The sequence below is a fragment of the Notolabrus celidotus genome, chromosome 12 (assembly GCF_009762535.1).
Source record: "Notolabrus celidotus isolate fNotCel1 chromosome 12, fNotCel1.pri, whole genome shotgun sequence".
Lineage (NCBI taxonomy): Eukaryota > Metazoa > Chordata > Actinopteri > Labriformes > Labridae > Notolabrus > Notolabrus celidotus.
The window spans coordinates 9,143,801-9,159,347 of NC_048283.1; the positions used below are offsets into that span (position 1 = coordinate 9,143,801).

The 15,547-nt window shown below is 39.4% G+C and overlaps 1 protein-coding gene across 2 annotated transcripts in view; it reads left to right on the forward strand.

Annotated features, from left to right (window-relative positions):
- The window catches only part of LOC117823331 (mannosyl-oligosaccharide 1,2-alpha-mannosidase IA), a 292,819-nt gene that overhangs the window by 191,481 nt on the left and 85,791 nt on the right, over window positions 1–15,547 (forward strand). For both annotated transcript variants that reach the window (XM_034698484.1, XM_034698485.1), the window contains exon 4: window positions 7,368–7,448. In XM_034698484.1, the coding sequence (XP_034554375.1) occupies window positions 7,368–7,448 (81 nt within the window). The remainder of the gene's footprint in view (window positions 1–7,367; window positions 7,449–15,547) is intronic.

Sequence of the window (15,547 nt, forward strand, 5' to 3'; positions counted from 1 at the left end):
AATCTGGATACAATCTGCAGTTCCAAAAAACACATTTGGGATGGGGGTCCCAAAAACAGTCCAAGAGCTTACAATTAAATCATAAAGTGTAGAATGACTGTAGATCATGGTGTTTCAGATTGTTTTCATGGAGTTATTGAAATGCCAAAACACACACAGAGGGATGCAAGAACAGCTGACGACTGTTTAAACTGCTTTTTACTCTCTGACTGATCAGTAAAAACCCTGCTCATGTGGGGTCAAACATATGTGACGCCACAGTTGCTAAATAGTAAACACTTATTTGCAACTGGACCAATATCTATGCTAGTTTATTTCTTGAAATATCACTTCATGTGCAGTTTGCATTAAAGTAGTTCTCAGTACACTTTGACACATGAATCCGGGAAGCTTTTAGTCCATCCTAAATGGACCTCAGAGCACAGGAGAGGAAAGTGGTGAAAGCACCAATGATCAAGGGAGACAAACAAACAGTCTCATTTATATCTATTACAGAACTCAACTCATTTCTCTGGGCATTTCAGAGGCTCTCTGTCTCATGGTTGTGGGAGTAAGATGTTGTTTGTACTATAAAGGAGACTTATACTCATTATTCCTCTTTCATTATGTCAGTCTGGGACACCTATAGAGTAGCTTTACATCTCAAACAACTCTTTATTTATCTAAAACTGGCTTCCATGCAAACCCTTATGTCAGCACTTTTCAGCGTCTGCCTGAAACACTTTGTTTTGGCTGCTTTTCCAGTGATATAAAGTTAGACACAGCTTGTGGATGTTACTTTTCTCACAGCTTTGTAGTCATAAAGAGACTCAAAAGTTATACCTTTACAGAACACGCCTGAGGCTAGCCATTAGCACCCACACTACATCCCCATTATATGTTAGCTACCTGCTGTTCTGATGTGACTTGCAGCTTGAGATTCCAAGCCTTCATTGAAGGTCTTTATAGATGGATCAGATTCAGGTTTCAGTAACTGTTAAGATGCAAATCCAGCTCATACTTGCCTTTGTTTACCAAAGAGTCACCAGCGAAGCGGCTTGCAGAAACGGCTATGCTGTAGCTGTTGTCCTGACAAAAGAAAAGAAAATAGCTGTGACTTTTTTTACAACTAAAACAGCAAGCAACTTTCTGAGACCTAATCAACACTTTAAACGCAAGGAGATATTTGAAAGAGCTTCCCGGTGGGCGTGTCCTCAGAAGAGCTGTCCAATATGGTCCAAGTAGGACGTTAAAGCCTGACCTTTGACTCGGTCCAAGTCTCACAAAGTTCTCAAAACCAGTGTTCAAAGACAACATGAAACACGTCAGGGATTAACATCCCTGTATTTCATGTTCTGTAATTTAGCCTGGTTTTAGCATGGACATCCAACAGAACATTATATATGTGTAATAAAATACAGATTAGCATGATGGATCTTCTCTAAAGCTGTAACACAGCCACACTGATTTGTTGTTGCTGTTTAGTAATCATCATCAGTGATAAAGTCTCTTCTTTCACCTTCCCCTGCAGCAGGCTGAAAAATGATGGGAGACAGAAAGTAAAGGTGGATCATCTTTTTGGGGAAGACCCGTTGCATTCGCTCAGACACCTTCATGTCGTTTCCTAATTAGGTCCCTGAGCCCGAACACAATCAGGAGGGAAACAGAAGAAAAGGAAAAACTGGTGACATTCACTTCACCTGATATCTTATCACCATTTTCAACCTCTATTTAAGCCTCAGAAATCATTGAGGTTCCTTCATTTACAATCATGTTGAGGAATTAAAACAAACCAAATAAATTAAAATAAGAACAGTACTCAGGGAAAACAATAGAGCAGAAAAACACAAGGCAGGTTTTCCAAGTTCAGGGTAAACCTGTGATACTAAAAGCATTACACAATTTGTAGAGTAAGTTTGAAAGCGTCCTGTGGTCCAGTTAAGTTTAAATGTTATATGGGGTTGTGAATGTCCAGTAAGGGATCTATAGATAAAAAGACAACAGTTTTTGTCATGCCTCCAGAATATAATGTGTTTCATTGATCTCCTTTTTTCAATCTAAGAACAGAGTGATAGACTGCATACAGAGATTTGAGGGTGGAAGCAGCAGCATGTCTGTAGATAATATCACTTGCTTGCTGCACCTTACTTTAATAACTGTCTTACTGCCTCAAGGGATGGAAACACAGCTTAACTTAACCCTCCTGCAGCGTTAAGTGTCTTTGTAGAAAATGGTTTACATCACAATGGCTTCTTCTTTTATTAAGAATAGATGTAGATTTAGGGATTCTTAGTAATTCATCTATAAGGATTTTAAAGCTCCTGCTCAATTTGATGCCCCCTGGTGGACAGATAGGTACCTCATATATCTTTGCCGATCTTGCCCTTTAACATAATATATATATATTTTTTTTCTTTACTTTTGAACATTCAAATACACCACTCACTGTGCGTCTGTGTTATGGGAAATGCAGATAACTACTGTTTCTGCAGTGTGCTGTTAATCCCTTTGGGTGACACCTACCCTCAGCAGCAGTTTCAAACATTAAAAATAATTGTATAGAACTAATCAGTCATGTTGTTGTTTTTTCTCACTTTTATAGCTCATAGAGAAGTGCTAGTATTCATCTCATACGCTCTGCTTAAAGATCATCTTAAAGCTTCTCACAGGAGCTTTAAAGATACAGTGTGTAGAATTTAGTCTAATTTAGCAGAACAGACTTGGTAGAAATGAGATATAATATTCATAAGTATGTTCAAATAAGTGTATAATCACCTTAATATAAAGATGAATTTTGTTTGTGTTAACTTATATTGAGCCTTTTATATCCAGGGGGGCAGGTCCCCTTTCATGAAGGTTGCAATCTTGCACCGCCATGTTTCTACAGTAGAAGTTTTGTATCTAGTGGGTGGCTGCTGAAATAGCACCTGTTGAAAGACAAGGAAGAAGAGGGTCGTTGTTGTTGTTGTGCGCAATATAATTTGTTCCGATGGACGTTTATATTGGTTAAAAACTTGACAAATATAGGATCATGCTTATCATGCATCACTCTAGCTTCTTGTCCTTGAGGGCCACCGTCCTTTCACCAATGGGATGTGTGAGTAAAAGAGCATTTAAATCTAGAATTTGACTGCTAGACATGATTAAATAGTCCCATTTACCTTTAAGGTAACAGCTTTCAATGAAGGCTCTAAACAAATATTGCTTCAGAAAATTAGAAATTCCAATTTCTGAAAAATGTTAGCAAACTTGATTATTCGTTAGTTGTATTTGTTCCACCTTATGAGTTTTTTGGAGTTGATGGAAAGCAAATGAGGGATTACAAAATTATGTTATTCAAATGAACAATTTGTGTTTGTCCACTTAACAGCTGCACTTATTTAATTGGATTAAAAGGTTAATTTTTGGGCTTTATTACAACACAAAATGGAAGAAAAAATTGAAGAAGAAGCTTTTATTTGAACAAAATACGATGCTAAACTGAAATATAAGTAAATATTTAACCATTCCAAGGAAGAGTCAGATACTTTTCATCATCAGCGTCAGAACAAATGCACAATTTGTATTTATTCATGACAAAACCAGCCTCCCGCATGACTTTGTTTTTAATCTTCTATCTTGCATATGATGTGATGATTGAATTGATCAATGTCAGTGTGAGTTTAAGCTGTGGTGTTTCGTCTGCTTTGTCAGAGCCACAGGGCTTGCTTTTTTAGTTGATTTAATAGAGATGCAAATATGAATGGTTGCCCCACTTGCACTAAAACAATGTTTAACTTATTTCTGAAAATTGCATCATAATCAAATAAAATATCAACAAACCCACTTTTAATATAATTCATGCCTGCAGGCTTGTTTTTTTATATGAAGATATACTTCAGTGGATCTTTAAATGCTGCTTGTATCTGAGGTTATGTTTCACACAAAGCTTGTTGAGTGCATTTTTGATCCGGTGTTGGGATGTGAGTGTCTGAAGCTCTGTCAGCATAACTCGTCTTCCCACTCTCTGCCTCCTAACTGTCCCTCTGAGTGCCACCATCACTGGTGATAAATAGTCCCTCCACCTCTAATCGCTGCCATCGTGGTGCCATTACTGAATGAGCCGCTCATTTCAGGGTTGGCAGGACATCGCAGCCCTCGGCCCTGCCAGAGGAACCAGCGCTTTGTCTCAAGAAATGTCAGCAGTGTGCTGACTTCAGGAACAAAGCCAACACCATGGCTGTATGAGAGCCCTGCTGTCGTGATTTACAGTTGTAATACATGTGACAAAGGCAGTCTATGTAAAGGGAACAGTTTGATGTAAATGAGTATATTCAGGTTGCTCTCTTACCAAGTGTCATATGAGAATATTGATGCCAATTTAATGTCTGTGTTTGAAATATAAAGCTGAAACTTGCAGCTGATTAGCCTAGATTGCCAGCTTAGCATGAAGACTGAAGGAAACAGCTCTTTTCCATGAAAAGAAACATGAACCTATAAGCACCCCTTACATTAAAAAATACAGCAAAACAAGAAAACTGTAAAAGTGTAAGTGAAGTTACGTGTAAGAATTCCCTTAGATACAAAATTGGTCAAACTACTTGTTGCCAAGAAGATGACATGTTAAAAAAATGCATCACTGATATATTGTTGGCTACATCTTGTATGCAGCTTGAAAGGCAAACACTTTTGATGATAATCGACGCCAAGTATTGATTTAGGTTAAGTATAATGAACACAGGGTGCGATGTTGAATATAAATAAGAGGAGATATATGTATGGAGATAAATTAAACCAGTGAACAGATGCCAGTGAGTCCTCTTCGCTGCTTCTCAGAGTGGAGCTAATTGCCCTCTCTGGCACCCAATTACAGTTTCCTTATCCTCCACTCTCGAGATGGCAATTTCCTTCTTCACGTCGATGAATACCAGTCTGCTTCAACCTTCAGCTCCAGTAAGAGTCAATAATCATGGAGGCACATTGAGACATAGTGTGCAGTAATACCTCTTAGTTCATGTTTAATCAGGAAATGATGGAGAACAAATTATTTTAATGGTGATAAACACAAAAGGCAACTTAGAGTCATTACTATTCAAACTGATTTCATAGCTACAGCATGGAAACATAGATCACTGCAGGATATTTTAAATCACAGTACATAAACCTTTCTGTTTAGTGAAGGATTATCAATGCAACTTGGCAATTCAAGCTTGCCTTTACCTCATGACTTTTTTTTTAATATTTGGGGAAACAGGACAGTTAAAGTCAAGTCTTTATTATATTGCAAAAATTGCAAATCATGATTTTCCACAGAGAGCCTTATCTGTACCGACAATCTAAAAAACATTATGTGATTTCACCCTCTGAGCAAGTGAGAAAATTACTATAATAATGGCTGTTATTTTTCAGTCATGAAATAATTGAATTTCTGAATTTGGAAAAAATATTAAAAAAGAAAAAAAGCTACAGAAATTTTGACTATAAATAAATATGTTTAATCAAAATCATAGTCACTCAGGGAAATCTGGGAAATCTTAATCAATCCCCCAAAAATTAGCAAACATTTGCTGCAGATGTATGAAAAAGTAATTTTTTGTCCTGTCTGGTGATGTATAAGCTTCGGAGGAAAGTAAAAGGCATGGTTTGGTTTTGCTGAAGTGGGGCTGTATGAGGTACTGGACTACACAGTGATGTAACCCAGTGTTGTTCATGCATGTTCTCCATCCACTCTGGCTTCCTCCCCAAACACATCCTCGTTAGGTTAACTGGTGAGTGAATTTACCTGTAGGTGAGAGAAACTGGTGTCTTTTTTTCCTCTCTGTGAAAGTTAGCCCTCTGATAGGACCGGCAACCTGTCCTGGATGTATCTTGCTTCTCGCCCAATGGCTGCTGGGCTTGGCTCCAGCCCCCCTCTGTGACCCTGAGTGGGATAAGCAGTATAGATAATGGCTGGATGGATGGATGAGGTACTTGTACTCTGGTTCATAAAAAGGTGTCCTTTAGTATCCACAGTAAATGGTATTTTATTGCCTCCATCACAATGGATCATTTTTGTAGTTTGATTGTTTTCTTTGTTTTTATAGTTTGGCTCTTTAGAAACCTTCAGACCGAAACAGCTGATCAGTGCTGAGCGTGATGGCTTTCTGAAGGCAAATAAAGCACTGAGAATTTTCTAATTAATGCGTACATTTACACCAAGACTGGTATGATGGTTAAATATTTTTAATTTGCTCTATTTGGAGGTACAAATGATGTGGAGGGGTGGTTTCAGCTGGTTTGTCAATGATTGTTCAAGCTGACTGGGATCCCCTGTGGGTAACACACTTACTATTTATAAGTATCTCGTACGACCCCACTCCAAAAAAACTGAACTATCCCTTTAACTAGCATCCTTCATCAGACCTTATCTTTTCAAACAATGCTAAAAAGATGCTTAAAAGATCCTTCCCTCTACAAATCTCAGAGATTTGTAGAGGGAAGGTCTTTTGAGTCGATTAAAGAGGTTGACATTTAAGTTGCTGCCTATCGACCAGCTTTAGGACACACATGTATGTTGGAGTTTAGCTGCCGTAATCTGACGTGATTAAAAGTGATCTGATGTATTAACTGTGACAGGATTTACCACTAGAAGAAAAACAACATATTTACTGACTTCAGGCAAGACGGACATACGTCAAGAAAAACAATCAGCTGATTCCAAGTTCTGGTTCCACACCTCTGAGTCAACGTCCAAATCACACGTTATTTAAAGACACATGTCTGGTGTTGCTCTTTGAATGGCGGATGCCAATCAGCACCGTTTGTAGATGGAGTTAGTTTGAGGCCTTTTTCCGGGGAGACCTTTTGTGAAAATCTGGTGACAAAAATATGACCCCTCTGTAATCAGTTCAACACCATGCAAAGGCATTCTTGTGAGAGCCTTGTTTTTTTTCTGTTCTCTCCACCAGTGTAATCAGAGGTGTTATTCATCACCTCTGCGTCTTGTGTAAAGAAAGCAGAAAGTTTCTGAGAACTGTTTGTGTGCCGGATTTTTCTCTACCGTCTGCATAACCAATGTGAGGCTTCTTACAGTCTCCTATCACTGGATACATTAATATAAACATATCTGTCATACCCACATTTCATGTATATGTCACAGTTAACAGTATGTGCTGTGACATACTGCATTTATCTACACATATAACCTGTTTTATGCTTTAAGGGTCTTAAGCGCCAGTTTATCTTCATGCTATCCAAGCAGTAAATACATATTCACTCAGAGAAACTCAACCTGAGTAGTTAAAACGGTTTATGATGACTGCACTGTGTTATGTTTTCCATAAATACTTGTGCACTGTATGACTGCAGTCTGAGACCTCAGCTGAATATGACATTTGATGATTTGATCTCTCTCTCTCTTGGTTCAACAGAATGGGGAGGCGTCGCTTTTCGAGGTGAACATCCGTTACGTTGGCGGCTTGCTGTCGGCGTACTACCTGACAGGAGAGGAGGTAAGATTAATAGATGTCTGTTATCACTCTGCTCTGCTGAGATCCGCTGCTTCCTTTATCCCTAAACCACGCCTGCAGTTTGAATGATGAAGAGGGTGACTCTGAGGGAGAGACTGAATATGTGTGTGTCAAACACCTGTTTTCAAACCAAACACTAAAGTTTTCTGTTATTATAGCCCTTTAAAAATACATTGATTTCAATTTTTGTTATCTTTAAAGAATATTTTACTCTATTTTAAGAAATGTATTGTATAATATTAAGTGGAAATTAAGTTTGTGGGTGCTTCCAGTGCAAAAAAAAAATGCTGTTAATGGACACATGCCCTTATTCTGTTACAAGCTGTTTTTAATGTGGATGGAGGCTTTTTAGAATTCTTGGTTTATCCGGGCTGTGGTTATTTTGGTATACTTTGGATCTTTTTCTGTGGCCCAGTATTAGCACTGTTGCTTCTGGGTGTTGTAGTTTTTTTGTCTGTCAAGCTAAGATGAAAAAGGCAAATTTTTCATTTTCACAGATCTTCATTAAGGCCTTGTTCATGAGTGGGATTTGGCATTTATGCTTGTTTGTGAGAAGGATTTTCATTTAAGTTAATTTTAGTATATAATTTCTTGCAACAAACCACAACATTGAAAAACAGTATCTGTGGTTTATTACTAACTCATTGGTTCACATCTGCTATCATTGTGTTATTCTTTTATTTTGAAATCAGGCAGCCAGAAAGAAAACTACCTCTCTCTGCTTGAAAACATACCACACTTTTATCCTTGAAAAAGCCTCAGTCACTGCTCGGTGTAAAGACCTGTGGTTACGATGGACGGCTACGAGGTGTGAAAGTGTGAAACTTTATGAGTGAGAAGCTCGGCCTTGCCAGAAAAGAAGCACGAGTGTCCAGTAAACCTTGGCTTGATAAATAGAAAGTTTAAAAATGGCCTGTGACAACCACACAGCACAAATGGTCCAGTTCATTATCAGAGCATTGTGAAGTCACTGGAGGTCAGCATGTCACCGTAATGAGCATTTGCCTGTGGCAGCCTCCTGGAGCTAACACTCTGCATACACTGCACTGGTAGTGTTTTTGAATGCAGCTCTTTGGAATAGGCTGGGATCTGTGCAAGAGCTGACTTAATGGAGATGGGATTCTGTGACATATGAACACTCAAGTCTCTTAATGGACATTGATTTGCAGGCCGAACGAGTTGAGGGGAGAGTAGCAGAAAATTGTCCACTGCTGCTGCATGAGTGAAATATGAATACATTGCCCAAGCACGGAATATATTTTTGAATCCATTATTCCACATTTGCGTGCTATTAAATGCCATGCAGAAAATGTTCTTCTTTTTAATTCACTGGAGCATGGGAAATTCTATATGTAGCATTGATAATGACATTTGCTGATAGAAGTGTGTGTGGATGAGTGTGCAACGAAAAGAGCGAAGAAGAAGTTTGCTCATATCTCAGCATGTCACACAAAGACATGAATGCCAACTAGACAACGTACAACGGCCACCTTTAACACTTTTACACTCTTTCTTTGCTCCTTTGCTCCAGTGCTTTCACACCTCTACTTTATGTCCTCATTTACCGGACAGTTTTGGAGCCTGTCAGTCTGCATCAATTTTTGGAGTCTGGCTGCAAATAATTCATGTCTTTATGACGCCTTGGGTGATGATTTATCATCACTGGTGTTGACAAAGAACTCAAGCTTATTTGATATATTTAACCAGTCACGCAGAGGAAGAAGGGTGAGGGGAAAGAGGCATTTTGTGCAGGAGTTTTGCAAGGAAATGCTTGCAACATTTTACATTATACTTTCTGTTGTAGAACATATAAAATTCACAGGGTGTGACCTGAAGTCAGTAAAAGTAATTTTAAATTACTGACATATCAAGGAATTCCTGCACTTTCATTCTTCTTCTTGCACTGCAACTGCTGCAAAAACCATCTCACGTAAATACAAGCTCCATATTTCTTGTTGAAGGGAGATAGCTTTCTGAATGGTTAAAAAACACAAGATGAGTTTCTGAAATGCTTGGAAATTTGCAAAACCCATCTAACTTAATCAAATTGGTGCATTCCATCTTCTTACTGTCATCACACTGAAGACATTTTTGTGTATCTGATGACCGCACTCTCTTTCCTCTCACGCAATTTCCCCGGATTTTTGACTTTTTTACACTTTACAGTACACAATCTTCCTCATGAGATGGAGCACACCACCTTGGTTTCCTGACGGATGTATCAGCACCCTTTGTTTTGGCACTGTTATCCATCACATGGCTCACTCGTATGTTTTTCTGTGTAGGGTCCCAGAGAGCAAGATTTATAGCTACCAGATCCCCCTCCCCTCCGTTCCCCCATTAGGGTTGTTTCCTGAGAGTCTACTGCTCCATCCCCTATGATAGAACCGACAGATTGAAGGTCTGTTGCTGCTGCTCAGGCTTAAATCACCCAAGATACAGTTTGGAAGACTATTACTAGATTGTGCATCCAGTTTGACCAGAGGACATTGGGCAGCTGGTGCCGCTGTAAATGATTGCTAGGGAGCGGGTGATGATTACGGCTCCTTGCGGGATGCAGTTTGGTAGTGAAGTGCTTGGAGCAAAATGGGAACAACACCTGACCATTAATAACCTCATGTTGTTTCCACTGTGTGTGTGTTTGTGTGTTTGCTATTTTGCTATGTGTTTTCTTAGAGCCCCAGAAGCATCATGGTTAGTCTTTATGGAAGCAGTCCCCAGGTTAAACGTCTTGTTCAAACGACTCTGGCTGCTGTCGCCCCAACTCCTTTCGCTGCTCTTTCATCATCCTCCGTCACACACTCCTGGCCTGGCCAAATGGTTTCCACACAATCGGCAATTTACAGAGCTGCGAGTGTCCTTTGATGAGCCTACTTGTGTAGCCTTTTATCTACCTCCAATGGGCCACCAATGTTGACTACTTGTATTACTCTTGTAATGTTTGTTGATTAAAAAGTCTGAAATTAGTTTTTAAAAAAAAGGCTGATTACAAAGCCCCTGACACCAGCTTGACACTTCTGTCGCTGTCTAGCTCTTACATCACATTAAGTAGCCAACAGTAAGATGGTCAAGTGCTCTATGAGGGTTTTACTTGAGACATCATGGATATTAGCAGCAATCCAGTTGCTGTATCCTTGTATCTTGGGTGATCTACTGGCATTCTGTTTGTTTGTTCGGGGGAAATTGCTACACAAGTGCCATCCCTCATCCTCCTACGAGATTGAGGCTTGTATCCCCAATGATGAAGGTAACCTCTACTGGTGTTTCAGTTATTCGAGTGACCCTGCTATCTTGTGACTTTTAGTTGAATGCTTTGGTGGTTGTCTTTGTAACAGGCTGAAAATCGCTAGTTAACACAGTCACTCATCATTACACCATAACACCAATGTCTGCCTGTACAGTGTTAGCATGTTATTAAAAAAAACAACAACCATAGGCTGTATAAATAATGGACATAGTATCTGTGGCTTCACCCATCTGTTTCTGCAGCGCTGTTTTGAAGCCAATCGTCCGCCAGAGCCATATTGGAAATGTAGAAATCAAACTAACTTCTGTCGAGCTAGTTTGAGGTAAAGAGGCGGGATTTGAGCCTCCTGGCCAACAGTTACAGTGTTCTCACCTGTCAATCAAGTCAGTTGTGTTTCTCATTATGGAAAACTCATAATCTTAACCCTCCTTTTATGTTCGTTTCTCAGAAACAGCAATAATGTGCCTGCGTCAATTTGAGCCGGGGCACCTTTAGTTATCCAAAAGTGTCAGAACCCAAAAAATCCCAATAAATTTTTTTCTAATCTCATTATTAACTCCATTACTAACCATATAAATCACTATTTAGTGCAATGGTGTTCTTTAACTCACACAGATCATTGTTTAATAAGGATAACTCGTTTGTTTTTCATGAATATTCATGTTAAAACTTTAAAAATAAAATGTTGGTAGGACTCCCTTGCAGAGAATCTTGATATGTTTTGACCCTCCCCTACTGAGTGTCCACTCAATGTGGGTGGAGTTTGCCCACGGGAACATAGAAGGTGGTGTGAAATATGTCACACAGTTGCAAAGAAACAATTATTATTGGACATTTCTGACTCCTTGTAGGGTCCACTTTGACCCACTAACAGTATCTGTGTAATATAAACATGTAGGGGGGTTGCAAATATGTGAAATTAATCGTTTTTATTTTATATGTTGATTACGCTGATTAAGCCGAGCAGAAGAAGTTTCATACTGAAAAAATACTTTTAACAATTTTTATTTTTATTTTTATTTTTGAATTTTGAAATGGGTCAATCTGACCTGGAACATAACAGGATGGTTAATATCTTTGAAACTGGTCAAATTGAAAAATGAGCTTCTCAGACTAAACTCGTTTTGTACCAGGCTATAAACGTGTTTATTTCTGCTGTAAAGATCGTCTTTTTCAAATTGGTGTGTATGTGGTCTCCTGTACTTCTGGACAGCCTCAAGTGGACACTCAAGGAACTATGTTTTTTAACACTTCCGCATTGCCTTCAATTCTTGCGGCTAGAGGTTGCTGCTTTGCACCAACATGCACACTGTCACTTGACAATGAAGCTCTGTAAAAAAAGAAAGGAGTGATTGAAGGCCACTATTAACCAAGCTGAAATTAGCATTGAGAGTTAACTATATCAAGCTAATGTTTGATTGGATATATGAGCGTTGGTTTGATTGTGACGGTGCCAGCGAATGCCTCTTAGCAGGCGTTACTTATCAGCCATCAATCACTGTATTAGCAAATGTTCACCCCCTCAGTTGTCTTCGATACAGTTTTAATTGTTTTACAGTAACTTCTGGCAAATGCAATTGTTTCCAGTTTTATTTGCAGTCAGTTCAGCTCAGTTTGTTTGATTTTGGCTAAATGTCCAATATTCCCCAATTATCCATTAAAAGAGAGTTAACTACAGACCAAAACAAATCCTTGTATAAGCTTCCGTGTTTGCCACAGGATCATCTCTTGAATCATTCTGTGTGCAGGTCTCGTGTTTGTCTCTGTGCACATAGCACATGTGCATTAGCATGCGTGTCTTTTTCAGCTCTGTGTGCATTCTGCATGTGCTCCTCTCTTCACCTCTACATAGGAGAAATGTATGCCCGTATGTCAACTCGACCTCAATTCCTCCCCTGCAGTCATGTATGCGTGTGGGGTGTGTTTCATTTGTCCGTGTCCGTCTATTTGCATTTAAATGTGTGTGGTGGTAAGACCTTGTTGTCTCATCCTCTTCCCCTTGCAGGAACAGAGAGGAGTGTGAAAGAGAGTGAAAAGAAACAGGGGGAGAGAGGGAGAGAGAGGGAATGAATTCAATCAGCCTTGTGTGAAAATTGCCTGTAGGCTGAGCTGAAGCAGCAGGGGGAGAGGGAGGCAGCAGCCGGCGGAGGAGAAGAGAGACGTGTGTTCATATGCTCATCAGCGAGAGGAAAGATGAGATGAAGTGAGAGAGAGCAAGGGGAGGGGATCAGGGGAGGTGAGGAAGGGAGAAGATGTACGTTCATATGCTGATCAGAAAATGTGAGAGTTCGTGAGAAGGTGATACAGACAGGGAGATAGGGGGAGAGAGAGGGAGGGATACAGAGAGAGAATATAAAACACAGAAAGAAAGGCAGAGACCTTGTAGAGGCATTTCCTTTGAATAAAGCGATGTTCACTCGCACCATATCGATATCATTAGTCTGACATCCAGGGCTTCTCTTTAAATCAAAACACAAGAACGGAGAAATGGTACACGACTAATCTAATAACTTTTAATAAATCAGTATTTCAATGTTTAATAAAACGTATTCTCCGTTAGCTCTCATTTGATTTCTGCTTTTAACGAAACATGACATGACACCCAATAAAAGATGCATTACCTTCATCTCACCATTAAATGCAATGGAAATTAATACAACCTATAATTTCACACTCTTCATTTTTCATTTTTACTTGATTTGGCGGTTAAAGACGAGGCAAAGTACAACTATGACAATTATGCTGTAACAGCTTAGCTTCAAAAGTTAGAACATAAGGAGTCCCTATGAATGCATGAGAGACATCATTTAGAAAGTTTAAAATCTATCTGCACAATATATTTCAGTAATCTTAGTTGTTCTAACTTTACTATATCTCTAGGAAGCGACTGAGAGCCAACATTACCAAGCAGGCAGAGGCAGCATCCAGGTGGATTTGGCTAAAAAGGGACAAAACCAAGCGATAGACCAACCAAACCGCATTGAGTTGAGTGGTGGACAATGGGAGTAGTTCCTGGACACTGGCTCTACTGTCAAGCCCCTTGGAAGTGTCATGGGCTTAATTTGACTAAACATTGAAGAAGGGGGGGGGTGCCCATTTGATAACCTGCAGAAACCACTCAACTCAATGCTAGGCCTCAGTCAAGATAGGTGCCTTGTGGGAAGTGAAGAATGAGAGTTATGCCACAGGGGAGAGTACCTGTAAAGTTGAGCCAGAAGCGATAATTTTGCATATACTCTTTTCTTTACAATTCATGTCTCATTCTTTGGCGCGTCAAACATGGTCGGTAAAGTAGTATAAGTAATCCTCTTTGGGACTCACACTGTTTCTTTCTAGCCCTTCTGTTGTCTTGATAAAACAAAGGAAGTGTAAAATACCAATCTGTCAGAGTTGGGAGATAGTCAACTGATCCACGCACTCAGTGGCACATTCTGAAAATATCATAATGGAAATCAGAGGCTATATCTCTGTGCCTTTTTGGATGAATGTCACTTTGATGTGTTGTTTTGGGATCAATAAAGGATGGTTTGTAAAAAAAAACAAAAAACTGTGTTGCTATGGTAAAATTTGACAACCTAACTGCTGCTGTCAATAGAACCCCACAATTACTTACATTCTGCTCTTTCTGTAAGAGTAAAGATCACTTTTTCAAACAGTTCACATTTCTGTGTAACTTTTTTAAGAGTTGTTATCATAACACAAGTAAATATTAAGTTCAAATGTTGGATTGGGAGTAATCCCAGGATGACACTGAAGGCTGCTTTGAACAGCGTATTTAAAAAGTCACAGACAAACACGAAATTGACTCAATTTGTGACATCATGAATTGGTGATTCCAAAGAGCATAACAAATGTAACACACACCAAACAGAAAAGTCTTGCTCTGTTCTTTGTTGCCAGGGATTAGCTTTGTCCCTTTCCAAACTTTCCAGGTCAGATCTGGGGTCCAAAACAAAAGGCCTTGTTTCATAATTTGTCATTTTAAATTGAGCAAAACACACTTTAGAAGCATGGCAACAGTGGAGGAGGCTTACTGAGTGCTGGCTTCTGGATTTGGGGAGGCATGACAGACAATTGCTGAGATAAAGCGTTTCCCACTGAGGCTGAAATGAGGGTTTGCAAAGACTATTACAAAGCTATAAGAAGGACATTTTGTATGTTGAAAATTAGCATCATACCCCTTCTTTAATATTTAGGCTTTTTCCATAATTTGATAGGACAGCTGCATAGAGACAGTAAAAGTGAGGAGAAGCCAGTGAGGGATGATGTATACTTAATAGCAACATATTTTGGGATTTGAACTTATGACCAGTGGGACCAGGACTCTACATAGGGACCCTGATTTATATTAAGCTATAGCATACTAATCTCTAAATTCACAGCTTTTAGCAGCACATAGCATTACAGTGGGGTAGTTTTGCCAACTTTTTTTTACAATATGGGGCAGCTGTGGTTCAGCAGACAGAGCCAGTTATCTAATCACAGTATAAGTGTTTGATCTCTGACTCTTCTTACCAACAAGCCAAAAAGTCCTTGGGCAAGCCTCTAAAGTTTATAGAGCCGTATCGTAGCGAGGCCTGTGCCATGGTCACTCGCTGTAGACGCTGTGTAATGGTTGAATGAGCAGCTCAGTAGTAAGGCACTATACAAAAATAAATAATAACAAGAGTGGAAGGACGAAGAAAAACACTTTATTTACAGAAAACATTGTCAAAGGAGGATGATTGGTCCTTTTAAGGTGGCAGTTTTTCCAGGAGCAGACTGCTGGTTGTTTTGCCATGCAGTGACAGTCCATCAGCCAGGTGCAGTCTGGAATATTTTCCCTCTTTATTTC